The sequence below is a fragment of the Aythya fuligula genome, chromosome 10 (assembly GCF_009819795.1).
Source record: "Aythya fuligula isolate bAytFul2 chromosome 10, bAytFul2.pri, whole genome shotgun sequence".
Taxonomy (NCBI): Eukaryota; Metazoa; Chordata; class Aves; order Anseriformes; family Anatidae; genus Aythya; species Aythya fuligula.
This window is the reverse complement of record NC_045568.1, coordinates 15,187,691-15,205,827: the sequence shown is the minus strand read 5'-3', so window position 1 is coordinate 15,205,827 and position 18,137 is coordinate 15,187,691. Positions and strand designations below refer to the sequence as shown.

The 18,137-nt window shown below is 44.9% G+C and overlaps 1 protein-coding gene across 3 annotated transcripts in view; it reads left to right on the top strand.

Annotated features, from left to right (window-relative positions):
* The window catches only part of ADAMTS9 (ADAM metallopeptidase with thrombospondin type 1 motif 9), a 75,563-nt gene that overhangs the window by 5,320 nt on the left and 52,106 nt on the right, over positions 1–18,137 (top strand). For 2 of the 3 annotated variants that reach the window (XM_032193889.1, XM_032193890.1), the window contains exons 4-11: positions 8,935–9,221; positions 10,132–10,215; positions 10,318–10,439; positions 10,817–10,857; positions 10,987–11,092; positions 12,752–12,898; positions 13,765–13,906; positions 14,182–14,289. In XM_032193889.1, the coding sequence (XP_032049780.1) occupies positions 8,935–9,221; positions 10,132–10,215; positions 10,318–10,439; positions 10,817–10,857; positions 10,987–11,092; positions 12,752–12,898; positions 13,765–13,906; positions 14,182–14,289 (1,037 nt within the window). The remainder of the gene's footprint in view (positions 1–8,934; positions 9,222–10,131; positions 10,216–10,317; positions 10,440–10,816; positions 10,858–10,986; positions 11,093–12,751; positions 12,899–13,764; positions 13,907–14,181; positions 14,290–18,137) is intronic. The other variant, XM_032193888.1, reaches the window with a different exon arrangement.

The following is an 18,137-nucleotide window of genomic DNA, read 5'->3' as shown; positions in this document are numbered from 1 at the left end:
ATTGGATTCCGCGTGAAACCCCCAAGGTTTGGTCTTGCAGAGGGGTGCCCAGCTCCTGGCCTTCCTCGCTCTTGCAGTGTTTTATTTGCATGAGTGCAGAAGGGGCTCAGATTTGCATCTGGGCATTTAGCTGCAAGGTGTTATAGCTCAGGAGGCAGCACCTTGCTCTCTGGCTCCTGCAGCAGGCATGACAGCTCTGAAAAGTCACGGCCCATGTACTTGTTTGAGCAAGGAGGTGGAAAAGAAGCTCAGTGTGTGTGAGTAGTGTTGGGAAAGTGGCTGTAATAGGCACAAGACAAATTGGCAGTGGGAACCAGGTCCTGTGGCTGAGCTAGCGTGACACAGGCATAATCAGTAATATGTCACTAATTTCCTAGTTGCATTAATGAGTAATTCGTAATAGATTACCCTTTCGTAGTAACTTTAACAACTTTTACCACTGAGCACGGCGCTGGGAAGTCACCAGAGCAGAGGGGTGCCGCCCTGTGTCTTGAGCAATCCGGTGCCTGGTGCTGCCAGCTCCATGATTGCAATCCTGTTCCCATGTGCTAATTAGCACCTGCCCGCTCAGCCCTGGAGGTGGTTGTTGTCTCTCTCCTGTGCCACCCAGCTGTGTGGGAAAACAGCGGTGGATCTGTGCTGCAAGCAGGAGGTGGTCCTGCCACTGCATCCCCATGTGATGGGAAGGGGTGGCCTGGTGGAGGGTGCAAGGATGTGGGTTTGTAACTGTGCCGCTTGTGCTGTGACTGGAGGGACCCAAGAGGGATGTGGTGGGAGTTGGATGCTGTGGCTAACGCCTGGCTTTGTCCCTTTCCATATAACACTGTCTCTTGCTGTGAGCTCTTGGTCCTGTCCATGCTCAACTCTGAGGTGCGCGCCCACAGTTCGAAACAGCACCACTGGAGAACAGTGGTAGAAAATCTCATACCCGTTCTACAGACCATTTATTTGCATTATATAATGATTTTTCAGAAGTTTTGAGGCACAAACTTTGAATGCCTTTGCCACGGGACTCAATGTTGACACTCCTCTGAGTCATGAAGCCCTGGATGCTTTGCATCACACTGTTGGGTAAAGCTGCTTCACATTTTTTGTTATTTCTTTTGGACTGTTTGTCTTGCCTCCAACCATGTTCTTGTTTTGGTTTTCAAGTCTTTAATCCGGTGGTATTTCGTGTTGTAGGTGTCTGGTTTCCAGGCAGGTCTTCAGGCAATCTCTGTACTGCTGGGTCTCACGTAACTGTGGGGCTGCAGAAGAGCTGCGGGGAGGTTTTCCTAAGCCTTTGCTTCCAGGTTGAGTGATCCTTGAGCTCTTTCAGAAGTCTGTTTAAGCTGTCAGCTTTGCTTTTGGCTTCAGGGTAATGCATTGACTTCGTTCTTTCCCTCAGAAAAGTTTTTCATTGTAAGGAAGCGGATTGTAATTTATAGCCAGCGAGTAATTATTTCAGGTTTCCTTCCCTCCCGAAAACAGCAAATGAGAGAGTTACGTCACGGATCCTGTATGCTAATGTAATTAATTCTATTTCTGGCCTCCCATTGAGGTAATAGTGCAGCAACAGCCAACTAGTACTGATCAGATGGGCCTGGGATGTCCGACACGAGCTTTTCCCATACTGACTTGGGAAAGGGATAGGGCTGCAATGTTTGTGTTATCTCGCTGTGGTGTTGGCAAGTGAAGTAAGTTTTTAGGCAGACTTTGGTTTAAAAAATTGGATTACCTACACTGATGCAGATCCCATAATTGCGGTTTTGTGTGAAAATTTCTGAGTGTTGGAAGCAAGGTGCATGCGTTTTGTTGTGACTCTCAGCACTGAAAATATGTCAAAGATCCACCTGGCAAGAAAGGTTAATTCTGTAATGGTTAAAGACCAACACTGGGACTAAACAAATTATTATTGAGTGAGTTTTGGTTTTAGATGTGGTAAATGAATGGAGTTATATTTAGAGAAAGTTTCTCTCTTTCTGGTGAGATATTTCCTTTCATCTTTTACAGAGCGCCAGCACAAAGATGCGTGGTGGTCTCGGTGTTGTTTCCAGTTGGTGTGGGAATACTTCAGTCTGGGGTATTGCTGGACATGTGTGAATAACATGCTGGCATCCTAATGATCCTGTCGTCTCCAGGGCAAGCATACAATACTAGGTTGCTCCTCTCCTGATGCAAAATTAGGGGCAGGTCATAAAGCTAGCAATAGTTTTCTCAGTGGTGGAGTGTTTGTGACCACAGGAACACGGTCTGCCTAGGGTGTCAGTCCACTGGAGAAGCCATGTCCTTAGTGAATGACTGATCTGGCTGTCTGAAGTGACGTTTGGTCCCGCTGTGTTGATGTGCTGTAGGCTTTCCACGTGTTTGTCACCTTCCCAGATACAGTAGCATCATTCAGGCAGGTTTTGGAGGATGCTGGAGACGGAAAACATCATGTATTGTGCACGTTCAAAGTGGCAACGTCCACGATGTGTAATTAATTACTGCTGTGGGGTCTCTGCTGCCTGCATGAATCACAAAGCTGTACTGACTTGGTAAATCAAAACAAGAAAACATCTTTGCACCAAGTCGTTTTTGCAACAACCATTGTAATATGTGTAAATGAGTTGTCAGTCACCATGGCTTTGTTTCAACCTCTTAAGCCTGGCAAAGGCAGCTTTGAAATCTTTGTTTTGCTGCTGCAGCCACCAAACAGGAAATGTTTATTCAGAGTGATGCAGGAGAGTCTCTTCTCTAATGGTCTGCTTGTGGTCTCATTCATTCAGCTCTTCTGGTGTGGCATCACTGGCCATGACTGGTCTCCTGGCAGGCTGAAATGCCACTGGTTGTGTTTCCGTGGCTGTGGTATGTACTGGTCTGACCCACAGCCTGGCTGAGATAAGTGTCTTCTCACTGATAAAACACTGGGCTTAGTGTCAGGGTGATTTCTAAGAGTATTTTTCAATGGTTTTTTTTTTTTTTTTTTTTTTTTTTTCTAGTCATTCTGCAGGGTCAGTTTATTTTTCCTTCCAAACCTGTGGGTTATGGAACTGGTACAGGTGATTTTCAGCACTGTAACTTTGTCAGCCATCCTGTAAACCAATTCTCTATCAGTTCAATGATGCTTTTGTGCCTTGCAGTTGTGTGATGCAGTTATTTAATTATTTTGTCTGTAAGACGATCTTGAACCATTTTCCCCCACATACTTAACTCGCATGTGCCTTAAAAAGGCAATTTATTGTTTTGTTCATTAATCTAGTTTCTGTCTGCTGTGCAAAATTGATTGCTTTCACATACAAGTTTTTACCTTAGGCAGAGAAAAGTTCTTTAAAGCTGGAATGCATCCTCTCATGCATCATTGGGAAAGGAAATGTCTAGAGTACGTGTGGTCTTTGGTGCTCAGATGGTGTAAAAACAGCGAATATTTTTCTTTCAACGGGAAGTTGATTGGTGCTAACTGCGAGCCCGTGGTTCTCAAGCTGTCTGGTTCAAGCAGCAGGACAAAAGGCAGGATCCAGCTGAGAGGTGGAGGTGGGTTCAGCATCTCTGCTGAAGTCTCCTGGCCTCCTCTGCAGCGTGTGGTCCCTTAGCAGGGCTGAGGGTGGGCTGGAGGGGCTGCTCTTTCACATGGTGAGGAGCTAGAAAAAGTTTTCATGTGCTGGGCAGTTGAAGTTGAGGGTTTTGTAGAAAAGGCATGAATTTTTGTGGGGAGAGGAGCATAATTGGTGCGTCTTTGGAGCTAAGAGCCATAGCGATGGAGAAGTTCAGGACGGCTGCGAGCTCAAGGGGACACTGAGAGGAGAGAAGACAGAGGGCATCTGGGAGATGAGTAGGATCCCAGACTTGCAGAAATGCCCTTTGGAGGATGCCTGGACTTCACCTCCATCAGCATCCTGCTTGGTTTGAGCAGGACTTGGCAGCGCTGCACAGCCAGCCTTGGCTCAGTTCTGCCTCATTGAGCCCTGACACCTCCAAGGATGAAGATGCGGAGGGTGAAGGGAGATGGGGCTGCTCCTTCTGCCATCACCGGTGCTTCATCGAAACAGCTTATGGGACTGCTCCATTGCTTGATGGTCTTTCAAATTGCGTGCTGTGGGCTGGAAGCGGGCACTGACTGCAGCCCCAGGTGCTCCTGGGCACGGGCCCTTCCAAGGAGCTTGGCTTGGCTCCAGTCGGGCACCTAGGAAGCCACTTAGTAGTGTAAGTGTGAAATTCAAAGGGAAGGAGGGGAAGGAAATTAGCAAGCAGGTATGCTTGGGTAGCAAGCAAACGTTTCTCTTAACAGCAAAGAAAAAATTTAGTTTTGAAGGTCAATATTTTGATTCTTCTGGAAGAGGCTCAGAGGGAGCTCTTCTGTTCCAAGGTTATTTCCTAATTGAAGGGAAGTATGAACGTGGAAAATTAAAACTTCCCTCCTTCGTTGCTCTAATAATGGCACCTATGAAAGGTCTGATATTTTACTGCATTTTCATTAGTTCCAGCCATAAAAGTTTGATTCATGTGGTTTTGTCCAGCTCTCGCTCATGAAGTTTGAAACTCCGGTTGATTTCTGGCAGTTATGTGGTTCAGATTAATTTGCATTTGAGCACTTTCTGGTTTGGGGATTAGAAAAGTTAAGGAAATTTTCATTTTCACCCTTAGTGCAGACTGCCCTTCTCTGTGGATCCTGGCTGACCTGGACCCTTCATTTCTCTCCTAGTGCAGGTCATTAATCTCACCTCTACCAGTAAAAGCTACTTTCCTTTTCTGCTGGTGACAGCAGCTCTGGATGCAAAGCCAAGGGGCAATCCAGAGCGACAAGCTGCCAGCAGCAAAGGGTGTTCTGCTCTGGGTTGTGCTGGTGTAAGTGTGGGCTTCCTGCCTCCAGCAACGTGCCCATGGTAACAGAAATGAGCGTTTGTCCACCTATAAATTCATCTGAGATGTATTTGTAGATAAATCTATAGATAGAGATATATAATGTATTGATATAGAATGAAAACGGAGCTCCTACTTATATTGCAGACCCAGGGCTAGAAAAGTCCCTTGGTCCAGTTCAGGACCTGTGGGGGACCTCACAAGGAGGCAGTTTCCATCCCATTTCTTGGCAAGAAGAGCATGGTTGGATGTCATCCGCTCTTGACCTCTGCATGCAGAAAATCAGTTTTGCCTCTTGCATCTCCTTTCCAGGGGTGGCAGCTGCTTCAGCAGCTGTAAATGCTACAGGCAGCAAATTTGGGCAAGCTGACTGTAGCCAGAGCTTGTACCAAGGCATCGGGGCAGGGTTTGCTGTTGTGGTTGTGCTGGAGCCAGGGGAGACAGGGCACATGCTGCCCTCAGGGAGCTCCATTGAATTTTGATCTGCTTTATGAAGGTGTGCAATAAATAATTAACTCCCAAACTAGGGTGTTATCATCTGCAGGGCTGGATCAGAGCAGTTCTAGGAGTGTTCTGGGCCAGTCACAGGGTAGCAAACTTCGTGTTAAAAATTCTAGGTCACAGGCTCAGAAAACTCACAAGAGTAAGCTGATTTGAAAGGACCATGCTCCTTTTCTAGCAGGGAGAGGTCATTAATGTTATTAGCTCTAGAAATAGACATTTTTTTCCCTCTCCTGCTTTTTCTCCTTTTATTTTTCCCCTGCTATGTACAGCTCTCATGAACTTGGAGCTGAACTGGAATTGCTTTCATTGTCACATGTCTTATTTAATTGTGCAAATTGCTTTCTATTCCAAGGACAAGTTAATGCAGAAATGGAAAGGATTAGAACTGTTGGGATAAGCGATCGCCCTTTCTTTTAATTTTTGGTTTTAGCATAACAATAGCTACTATTTCAAAAGCAGTCCCTGGCTCTGCCCTGTCACCCTTTCATGCATGCAAAGTGCTCGTGGAGGGCCTGATTCTCCCTTGGGATACTCCATTAATCACCAGGATTCGTCCATAAATCAGCTCAATGGGCTCAGGGCTGAGGCATCTTAAGCAAGCACGAGCAGCATGTGTTGGAAGATGCCATCAGGGAAGGAATATCCCTGTCACAGTGAATATCACAGGATCAGACCTCTTTTTTAAGTTTCACGTAGCAAAAAATAAAATAAAAAATAAAAAATAAACCAAATAAACAAACAAAAAAAAGAGAGATCATGCACCTGTCTAGAGATGGTATGACTACCATGTATTGTCTTAGTAAAGCAAGCAATAAAACGGGCATTACTCCAGCAGCCTTTTAGCCATCTCATAAATGAATATTAACTGTTGAATCAGTGCATAGATTAACCTAGTACTTGAATTATTGATCTGCAGCTTGCGTGGTTTTGAAGTGTTTGTCTACTCGTTGGGGTTTTGTTTTTTCTGCAAATTAAGGAAAATGTTTTGGTACTTAAACCCATCCAATTATTGCCGTGTGTAGGTAGATGTTTTTCAGGTCATTTGCAGAGATTGAGAGCTTGCCAAGCAGACCATTTTGCTTCCTGATTTCTGTTAATATATTAACATGATAGGGGGGGAAAAAAAGTGCAAAAGCATGTGGAAAAATATCACACCTTTTTTTGGTGTTTGGTGTTGTAATGGAAGCTGGTGGTATAAGACTACAGTTTTCTTGTATGATGTGAGTTTTTCACTTGTGTTTAATTAAACTGCAGTAGGAGTAGGACACACCATTGAGTAAAAGTGTTTCTGTTGTGTTGTGGCCATCATAACACAGTATGAGAGAGAGCAACAGCAGAGTGCTGGCAGTCCCTGGGTGCGACTCCCAGCAAGGCTGGTGGGAGTTTTCATGCATGGGTTGAGAGCAGTACACTGCCATTAGTGTTTAATCTTTTACAGGTGAATGTGCACCATCTCTGAGTGTAGTTACACGCAAGATGGGTGAAGATAACAGCTCACTACTATCAAAGTCCAGGAGGGGCTTGACATGAAATGTATCCCCACTCGCTTGAGCTTGGTTTTACAGTAACTAGGTTGGCAAACATACTGTGCGTGACCGGTGTCCAGATATCATGCTGTAAGTGTTGGAGTGACTTCATACGTGGGAAAAAATATGTTGGGCTTTGAAGGGATGAGCTGTGTGTTGGAGAGAGGAAGTACCGTGAGACCTGTGTAACAGGGAAAAAAAAAGGTGTTTTTTCCTGTTTTTCCTGAGCAACACAAGCCTGGTAAATAAAAATTAATTTAAGTACCTACAAGGTAATGGGTGTCACTTCAAAGAATCCTTTACACTTCCCTCTTTCACAATCCTTCACATGGCAGCCCTACCTCCAGCCTCGCTGCAGCCCCCTTGTTGAGCATCTCTCAGTGTGTTTTTCCTCGAGTGGCCAATCCCTCTGGAAGTCAGTAATTTAATATGGAAATTTAAGTGACCAGCCACGGGTGCAGAGAGGAGCCCCGTAGCGTGCGGGGGACTGGGTGAAGGGCTGAGGTTAGCACTTTCTCCACCGTCTGGTCGTCTTCTCACCTTTAAGTTATTTGTATGCACGGTTGGCTCCCTGCGCTGACTGGCACTGCACAAGTCGGGATAATGTCACGGTTGCCCACGAAGCCGTGCCAGCATGAGAGCACAACCTTGCCAGCACAACGGCATTGATTAGTGCAGAGGAACTAGGGCAATCCAATTATAACCACAAATGCCATTGGCTTTCTCGAATTCTTACTCAAATAACTGTGGACTCTCCGCTGTATTAAGGTGGTCTGGACTGTATCAAGAAAGGGGAATTCACAGGGCTTAGGTAGTGCAGAGTAAACGGAATTTAATTCTTAAATAATCCATTGCCTATGTACATGTGGGGGAAAAACAGTATTTTTCAGATGGCTAGATGCTGGCCAACCCCTTTGCCTGCCTTGATGTTAGAGAATATATTTCATATTTCTTTTTTTGGAAATTATTACCAAATATCCTAGGAGGAAACCACACATGAGAAATAGCTAAGAAGTTTCTTATCGTTTAAATCTTGTTTGAGCATTGAATATTCCTTTGTTCCCTAATATTATGCTTCCTCTAACCTACTCACTGGGTCAGATAAGGAAATGTGATATTTTTCACCAGCATGACTAAATTAAACTAAAGCTACAAAGACCATGAGGGTTGTAGCCTGGAGTCTTAGATGAGTAGTTCAGATCTGGCTTTATATTAAATGCAGAAGCGAACAGACTCTCGTGGATGAATCACATTCAATTAGCAACTTCCTATGATGAAATGATTAAAAATTAAGTGGCATCAAATAAGACTGATTTTGCTCTTATATTTAAGTAATGCTATAATTACATACTAATCAGATGGTAAATCTTAATTGTACACGTTCCATATGTTTTATTTGCCTGTTCTCCCTCTTCGCTTTGCCGTCTTTGTGTCAGCATGGAGTATATTTTCAGGCTGCTTTTATGTTTGGCCTAATTGAATATCAAAAGCAGTATATGTGAAACTTCCTGAATTCTATTCTTTAGCCAGTGGCAGCTGGCTATTAGATGACCTTTACCATTCCTGTAGCACAGAATAATAAAGGGAGGGGGGGAATTGAAGCCCAGCCATGTTATTGTTAGAGACAGAAATAAATCATATATAATTGCTTCACTATGAAGGCCAAATCCTGCTGTCCTTCATGCCTGAGTTAGAAATACAGGATTTGGACCTTTGTTTCCTGTGGTTTCCTGGCCACCTTGGACGTGCCCAGAATCCTCACGCTGCCGCTGCGTTGGCTAATTACCCTCACCGGGCTTGGGACGAGCGGAGCCGCTGCAGCCTCCTGCTCGGGGCCTCCTGCACGGCCACGGGATGCTCCTACAGCTGGAGAGCCCTTACCCGAAGTGTCATTGGCTTCAGTCTTTAAGAATTAAAGACATTGGATTATGTGGTAGGCTTCCACACAAGGCTTCTCTTTTGGTTATCTGTTTAGAGCAAGCCTACTACATCTTGGTTGAAGTCAATAGGTATTTTGACATGATGCTTGGGATATTAACTCTACTCACTCCAGAATGTACTTTATGTGTCTGCTTTTTAATTGTAGATCATGAACATAGTCACAAAAAGAACAAGCGGAAACACTGGAGAAAGCAGTGGGTAGACAGCAGCATATTATCCGACGTGGAGATGTTAAAGCACAGCCTGGAAGTGAATTCATTTTCTGCGGATAGCAACAAGACCGGGACTATCAGTGAAAAGAAGAGCCACAGAAGAACAAAGCGGTTTCTCTCCTACCCTCGGTTTGTGGAAGTGATGGTGGTGGCTGACAGCAGGATGGTCGCCTACCATGGAGCCAATCTACAGCACTATGTCTTAACGTTGATGTCAATAGTGAGTATGCAGCTGCGGGGAGTGGGTTCACCCCTGGTGGCCAAAGAACTTCTTTTCTGCCATGTGAATACCATCAGTTTGCCTCAGCTGGGTGTAATGTAAAGTTTGGTAGAGCTTGGCTGGAAAGCATCACTTGGAGTCTTCTTCCTTCTCAGACCAATCACATTTCCTAACCCTTCCCACACCTCTCCCTTTAACCTACAGATTGTACTCCTTTTTTAGGCTCACATCAAATAGCAGCTAAATTAAAAATGTGCTTTGAGGACTGAGCCTTCCTAGGGATGGATGCTAGTAGGTTATGCGCTTGCGTGGCTTCCCTTGCTGTTAAAGGAGAAAGAGATGGCGATCACTTTGGTCCTCAGAACAGTGCTCGGGCTGGCTTTCCAGGCTGAGGACAAGCATTTTAGTAGCTGCTGGTAGTAGGATGCAGTTGGGCAATCCCTGGACAGGCAGCTCTATGGATACATGGTGACTGGAAGGGAGCATCCAACCTGGTCATGTCATTGCAGGGATTCTCATCCTGTTTGAGTGCAGAAGCACCCTGGATATTGTGGTCTAAAATTGTCCGTGTCAAAATGAGGCACTTGAGAGAATAAGCTGCTCTTGACAGTCATGGTCAGCGGTCATTGGGTGTTGGAGCAGAATGATCCTGTAATTTGGTGATGTGGTAAAGCAAAGGGAAGCGTTGGGTATCTGCAATATCAGTGGCTTGTTCCATATAATGTCGTGCTGCTGGCAGGAGGTCTCTGCAAGGTGTGCAGTGAGTTCGTGGGTACATACAGGGCCAGGTAGCATCAGAGCACAGAGCAGGGCGGAAGAGTGGCTCAGGAGAAAAAAGGTTGCAAAATGAAAAATATGCAAGTGTTGTCTTATTTGTTTCCTTGAATAATTCTGTTTCTTCTTAAAACAGGTGGCTTCTATCTACAAAGACCCAAGCATTGGAAATTTAATTAATATTGTTATTGTGAAATTGGTCGTGATACATAACGAACAGGTAAAGGAAGTGTTTTTCTTCTCCATCTGTTTGACAGTGACATTTGTAGCAAGCCTTGAGATGAATAACTAAATACCTGCTTTTATGTGTATTGCTTTTTAGGATGGTCCTGCAATATCTTACAATGCCCAGACAACATTAAAAAACTTCTGCCAGTGGCAGCAATCCCAGAACCACCCCGAAGGAAGTCACCTTCAGCACGACACAGCCGTCCTTGTCACCAGGTATGGTGGATGTTCTCATGAAGACCATGGCCAGTCGTGTGTCAGAGGCTGTGAGCACGTAACATCTGTAGCTGTGCAAAACATTCAGTTTGATGTGGGTATAATCACATGCAGTTGTTGAAGTAGTGTAACTACAAGCAGAACTGGGATAACGTGTCCCCCATGGCAGTAGATGACTTGGGTTCAGGACTGCCCAGGGTATCAACGTGTGTGAAACCCCCTGGTTGGGTCGGGCTCTGACTGGGCAATGTGGCAAAGCAGCACGAGAAGGCCCGCTGGAGGAGCAAGAAGTGCTTGTGGATGTTTTTGTTATTGTGCTTGTACTTCATCTCACTGCTGCACTGAAAACTAACATGTCAGGTCTGTTCTGCTTTCAGACAGGACATTTGTAGAGCGCACGACAAGTGTGATACTCTGGGTAAGGAAAACCTTTTCTTTGTCATTTAAAAACTTTTTTTTTTTTTTTTGTAGTGACAATGTTAGTTGCCTGTGCTAAACTACGGGTGACGCTTCCTTTTCTATTGTACACCTCTTTGTTCTCTCCTAGGTCTGGCAGAGCTGGGTACTGTCTGTGACCCCTACAGGAGCTGTTCAATTAGTGAAGATAATGGACTGAGCACTGCGTTCACAATAGCACATGAACTTGGCCATGTGTATGTTTTATGTAAATACATTTACATTTAAATAGATTGAGATTTATGCTAGCTGGGACTTGCCAGCCAGGCTAGGACTCAGTACCTGCTGAGCTGAATTATTTGAGGGGAGATAAATATACTTGGGTAGAAGGCATACCACCGAGGAGGATTAAGCTGTGGTGTGACTTGGAGGCGGTGGAGTGCTGTGGAGTTTATCCAAGAGCAGCAAAAACATCAGATCCATGTTTTGGGGCGGATGAGTGACGGTACCCCAAGCTGGGGGGGAAAGCTAACGAAATATCCTAAGGTACTGCGGGGAGGATGAAGGCAAGGGACAGGGGCACATCTCACCTGGCCTTTGGGACTGAAGTCTCCGAGAGCAGGTGTCCAGCCTGCCACCTCAACAGTACATGGGGCTGCTGGGGGCAGCCAGCAGCTGCAGGAAAGAGGGGAGTTACCCAGGGTATGTGGCAGTTGGTTGGTATGCATAAACGAGCCCGACCCACCTGCTGAGCCGTTTTGCCAAGGTAAATCTCATGCTACTGAATCTCATGCTACTGACATGCCCTGAAGAGATGCCATCATTGAAGATTCACCTCTTCCGATGGAAATTTATTTTAACTCATTTTGATTTTGAGAATGAGTAATAAGAGAAGTCATTTTAGGTCATATAGTCCCTTGTCCCCAGCCCTTTTAGGCAGCTGGCTCAGTCTGAAACCACCTCCCACCTGGTTTGCAGCGGGAGCTGTGGGTGTGGGATGGATGAGTACCCAGGCACAGATCGCTCATTGTCCTAAACTCCCTTTTTCTGCACAGAGGGCTGCCTGAAACGTTCTATTTTGAATCGCAGTAGTATTTATTTACATGAGATTTCCCAACAGAAAGTCCCCCAAGGCTTGGCTTTCCCCACACCCAACCTGTGGCTAATTCCCTCGCTAACGCTGCCCCAGAGGGGTTAGCCGAGCAGGAAATGCCTCCTTGCTCTTTTGCAGGGAGCAGAGTGGCAAGGTGGTTCACCAGAGGTAATCTTAATGGGATGTAAACTCCCCAGCCTTCGAGCGCAGGATCACACTGGGTCATTTCCCCTTTTCCACTTCAAACAGCAAAGTGGTTTAAGCCGTTCTGTCTCCGTTGCGTATTTGCCACATTCCTCAACGTGTCATGTGCTGCAAGCTTCACGTGGGTTTGTGCTGATACTGATGCTCGATGGCATTTTGGAAACCTGCAGAAGAAAGTATAGGAGCCAAGTCTATCCCCAGTGCAGCCCGTTATACAGCCAACACAGGGTACTGCCTACATACACGAGGGACTTCAGGCTCTGGTTGTCCGTGGGCTCAAGCCATCCCTCTCCTTTGCAGACCTATTCCCCCAATCATCTCTTGGCTCTTTGGATCAATTCCAGAGAGGCTGCGTTATTACAAAGGTAGTGTAAGAGTAGAGCCTGCAGGACCAAGCCCATCAGCTGAAAAGAAAGCCCCAGCTGAAGTCGTGTCTTACCCCAAAAAGGGTCCCTATGTCCCTAAACGAATCATCTATTTTTATGCTGTAATGCCTACCAGTAGCCTATCTGTGGAAAAATCTCAAGTTTGCTTATATTTAGTTTGTGCTGTTGATCTTTCTACACTAGATACTTTGTCATTTATCCAACTGAAGCTGTCACTGCTGTGTTTCTCTTAGGTTTAACATGCCACACGATGACAATCACAAGTGCAAAGAAGATGGAGGAAAAAATCAACAGCACGTTATGGCACCAACGCTGAACTTCTACACCAATCCCTGGATGTGGTCAAAATGCAGTAGGAAATACATCACTGAGTTTCTGGAGTAAGGCCTTACATCTGTGTGTGTCGGGCTGTTTTTACATGTGCATGTGTCCCACAGGGTTCATCAGTTAATCTGAAACCCTGGTGTGCAGAGCTTGGAGGAAATGAGAGGGATTTGTGTGTGCACGCATCCTTTACATAGGGCAGGAATGCAGCCCTGGCATCTAGTCCCTGCCAGTTCAGCCTCGTGATAAGCTGGCAAGGACTGGCCTCTCTAAGGGGAGGAATAAGTCTTCCCCCATGGATGTTGCTTTTAAGGAATGCGTGCTCTCCTCTAACCTGAAGAGTGAGTTTTCCAAGCCCTGTGGCCCAGATATGGAGCTGTGTTTTGGGAGGCAGATTGCATCTGCCTTTCTGCTCCACAGGTCAAGAGAAAGCCCTGGCACTAGTCCATCATGGAAACACTGTTGAAGGAGCCCTCGGGTCAGTTTGACGCATGGTGATCACCCATTTTGCTGTGATGCCTTTCCACAATTTGTGGTGGGGAACAGAGCGAGACCCTTGATGGTGTCCTGGCAAATCCAGGGGCTCTGTCCCATGGGTGCTGCTTCTGCTAATCAATGATTTTATTTTTAAATGTGTATCGGTGCTTGCTCAGCAGCTAAGTGCAGGTTGTGCACGCTCAGACACGCTTTTGCCAGGGTAGCTGGCTGTGTTATGGTAGATGGTTGTTAGCACAGTGTGAGGAGGGGGTGGTGAATGGGTAAACAGCCTCCTACACCCCTGTGCTTGAGCCCACAGCAGTTGTTGTAGTGTGTTAAATAGGGTAAATGTGGTGTCTGTCTGCCCTAAGGCTAACTCAGATGAAAAACAGTGGGTTCTGGTCTCATCACCTCCTGTTTGATGCTGTTCTGCTCTGTGTTGCAGCACTGGTTACGGGGAGTGTTTGCTTGATGAACCTTCATCAAGAACTTACGCCTTGCCGCAGCAGCTTCCTGGGCTGATTTATGATGTCAATAAGCAATGCGAGTTAATTTTTGGACCTGGATCCCAAGTGTGCCCCTACATGGTAAGTGCAATTCCACACCTTGGTCTTGCTGGTGTTGCCAGAGCAAAGTAAGGCTCCCAGGGTTGGGTGAAGAGGGCAGGGGGCTGGTGCGAAGGATGCTCCTACCAGCTGGCTGTTGGCTCTGCTGGCTGCAGGGGTGGGATGAGCCATCAGGCTATCATCAAGCTTCTGATTTAATGATGAATCCTAGGGGGATAATTTCATAAAGGATTCTCTATCCAGTAGGGCACGTGGGAAGAATTTATTTAATATTTTGATGTTTTCAATAACTTAAGCAGATGCAGTGCCGGCGACTTTGGTGCATTAACATTGATGGCGCGCACAAAGGATGTCGTACCCAGCACACACCCTGGGCAGATGGGACAGAATGTGAGCCTGGAAAGGTCTGTAACACCTGGTGGTTTTTGCCTTGTAGTACATCTCCCATGTTTGTCACAGTCCCTAATCCCGATGGCTGAATGGGGCACAGCTTCTGCCTGCAAGTGTGGAAGCCCAGGGCCAGCTCCATGTGTCATAATCCTGGTACACAGGAGTCAACTTTACCCCTCATAACGTGATTAAAATTGCTTGATATAACTTTGTTTAAAGCAGGTATTCTTTTTGGAGTGCTTATGTTAGTTTTTAATTTAATGCCCTTGAATGAACTCTTGATTAAACTTTTGTAAAACTTCCTTAAGCTTTTATTAGAAATTTCCTATCTGATGTGAGTAATTAGTAATTTTGCATAATGTAAATTTGCCAACTGGCTTCTCATCTTGACAACTTATGAGTAAAATATAGAACTGGTTGACATTTTCTGTATGGAACGGTTTTGGCAGTAATTCATAGAAACTTTCTATGTGCAATGTTAGCTAGAAGCCACTAGTATTGTGGCTTCTAGAATAAGTTTTTAGTTTTCAGTTGTCCAGATCTCAAGAAAAGTAGCTGGGAGGAATTTTGTTTTCTTTTAATTGAGTTGCTGAACATTTTGAAGAAAAATTCTAACTAGTTTTCTAATCCTAACTAAAACAAACAAAGGTTGTAGATCTTTTTTTTTTTTTTTTTTTTTTTTTTTTGAATTAATCTTTTGCTGCATATATATGCCTGAGAAGTCATTTGTTCAACAAAACTTGACTGAATTCATTCAAAGCAACAGGCACTGTATCAATTTGCCTTCCTTTCTCATGGAAAAGAGCAGTCAACACTTTTGCTTTTGTTGTTGAGAATGTGCTTTAGAGTTGTGTCTGGAAATCCTATTCCTGTGATACTCTTTGGACCCAGTGGCACACCAATACTTAGGCATCCCTGGAGTCTCCTTGACTTTAGACCTTGTATCTTCAACTTCTCCATTTGTGAGTGCTGGTCACTGCTGGAAGCTCAGAAATGACTATTTTGAGGCTGAAAATCTGGGCTGCAGTTTTTTTTCAGACCAGCATTGTTACCCTCAGATAGGGACCAGAGTGTTGTTCAAGCATCTGCAGTTCAGCACGTTAGCACTTCCTTGGAGTTAGCATGCATTAGCTGAGAGGCTGTGTACATCTGCATGGCTCTTAAAGCCTATGTAAGGGAAAACATTTCACTCCACAAATTTAGCCAGTCTGACAAGGCTAGACAAATTTAGACAAATGTGACCTGAACTTCCCAGCAGAGAGCAGAGGGGCTCTTAAGAAAGGATAACAGTCCAATCGTGCTTAGGCGTTTGAATGTACTCTCAAAAAAGGCTTTATGGAGTAATTCTTATATCTCTGTGTTGATCTAATTCAAGCTCGAAGTTTGGATTGTCATCAACTCTCTCCTCCTGAGTGTTTTCTTGGGCTTGTAAAGTGCTGAGGTGTGAGTCTGGAGTGCCTTTCCTTGGAATAAATCACTATTTTGGTGCTCTGCTGTGGCCAGGAGCCCCATCAAACTGCTGCTTGCTGACTAATGCCTTACTTCAAGTCTGCATGTTTAAAATCCATGATATATGGGTTGGCAGATGGAGAAAATACCATGCCTTTTTTATGGAGATATCTTTGGAAATGAGGGAGCCTGAATAGCTAAGAAAAGTCTGGCTAAAACTGCTGGGATGTAGATTTAATCAGGCTCCGCATTTATTCTTAAATCAAGTATACTAAAACAACATGGGAGCGTTAGCTTATGCATATTTTGCATGTGAGGACACTGAATTTGATACCGCTGGCCCAAGGAATAAGCTCAGCCTGGCGTTTGGGTGAATACCAGCCACAATGGTTTACAGTATTTCACAGCTCTGGTGCGTTACAGGCAAGAAATAAATCACCGTGCCACAAAGAAAGGAAATAAAGAGGGTCATAAACTCGGACCTCTATCTCTTGCGGTTTTTGGGTTTGTTTAAAGAATGGTAAAAGAAGAGTAGACGAGTAGTAATCATTTCTGTCTCCTGCCTTCTGGGCAGCAGGTAGCATATATGTTATGCATGCATGAAGTTTCACAGCACTTGTCTGCCCCCTGCTAATCTATTCAGCCAAAGTCAGCCCGTGGATGGGAGCTGGATTTGGTGAATTATCTAGGACTCCTGTGGCAAGACAAAGGAAAGGAAAGTCTGTTATAGTGTCTCCTGTCCCTTCTATTGCTCTCCTGTTCAACTTTGTGTCCGTTTAAGTTATTTTGAACTTGCTCCAGACAAAAACTCTTTTATTCTCTTCATTGTCTGATCTGTAAGCTCATAGGAAAGAGAACCCTGGCAGACTTTTTAGTTTTCTGTTGTAATTCAACATAGAAATTATTTTTAAAATACAAAAGGCATGAAGGCTGCACAGCCAGACTATTCACAGCGTGGTTCCAAGAAACACCATTGCGTTTCCATAAGATAATCTTGCTGCTTATTTAAAACAGCTGCTCTTTTTTTTTTCCCCCACTTGGTTTCCTATCACCCTCAAACCCCCAATTTTAAATAAAATCAAGAGATGTAGGTGATTTCCTGGTTAATTCTCAACCATGGGATGGGAGACGTCTAAGTCATGTCACGGTCCGAAGGCTGTGCACATTCACTAGTTAGCTATTCAGTCGTCTTCTCTGGGTCAGTGGTGCCAAGCATGACTGCGGTTATATATTTAGCTGGGAGCATCAACATTTCTGCAAGAAATTCTCTGCTGGGACAGCTCTGCTGTATTGATGTCGTGTGTTTCTGTTCGCTGGTGATAGCCATCGGACCTCTTGGTCCCTGCACAGAACTGACATGGGGGCCCCCATCCTGTTCTTCAGCCCCCTACGTTTTCTGTTTTCCCAGATAGCTTTCCCTAAGGTGCTTTGTAAGGATGTCTAAAAGGGGGTGAGCTTGTGGTGTGTCTTGATGCAACCTTGTTCTGGTGTTAGTGGAGGGGATAGATAAACACAGCACATCAGTAAATTCAGCCCCTTTGCCATGAAGATCTTCAGGTGTGGAGAATTACTGCAAGGGAATATTTTAGTGATGCATCTCCGTGTTTTCTCCTTTAAGTCTCTAACCTCTTCTAATCTGTGAGCAATCAGCAACGTTTGGGCTTCATATAATTGCAGAGATTTAGGCATTTGCCAGCAGAGAGGCGTGTCCATGGGTGTCAATCTGCATTAACAAGAACTACTCGGTGAGAGTGAAATGCCATTTCTCCATCCATCCATTTCGATCAGCAGTACCATAATGTGGCTGTCCTCTAGTTATTGCCTGCCCAGAAGTCTCTGTAGTTGTGCTAGCAAACACACCCCAAAGAAACACAATTAATACCATAAAAAATCAGGGACAGGGGCTTGCTGAGATAATTTAAACCATTTTTCCAAACAAAAGAAAACAAGGGTTAGAGCTGGAAAACACAAGCACAGACCAGGCTTTGGCAAGTTCCGTGTTATGGCTGAGTTTAAAAAAAAAAAAAAAGTACTTTGGACTGAGAAATTCATTTTTCTACTTTTAATTTGCCCTTTGGATTTAGAAATTTCCTTTCTCTCTTCTGCTCTGGGCTCTGTGCAGCTGTGGAGAGGTTTGCATTTTTTCTCTTCTTTTCCCTGTGGTCTGTCTCCTCTCCTGACACTCTGCGGTTCCTGCTGCTCTTCAGGAAATCAGATAAGCAGCTTTTCCAAACGCCAGTGCCATGAGCGCTGCCGTGCTGTTCGGCACCAGCAAACAGGGAGTATTTGGTGGATGCTGTTGTCCTCAATCCTCCTCCTGTAAATCACTGCCTGAAGCCATCCCTGTGTGTTTGCTCTGCTATATAACTCTAAAAAACAAACCCTGGATTTCTTTCAAAAAAAAAAAAAGGAA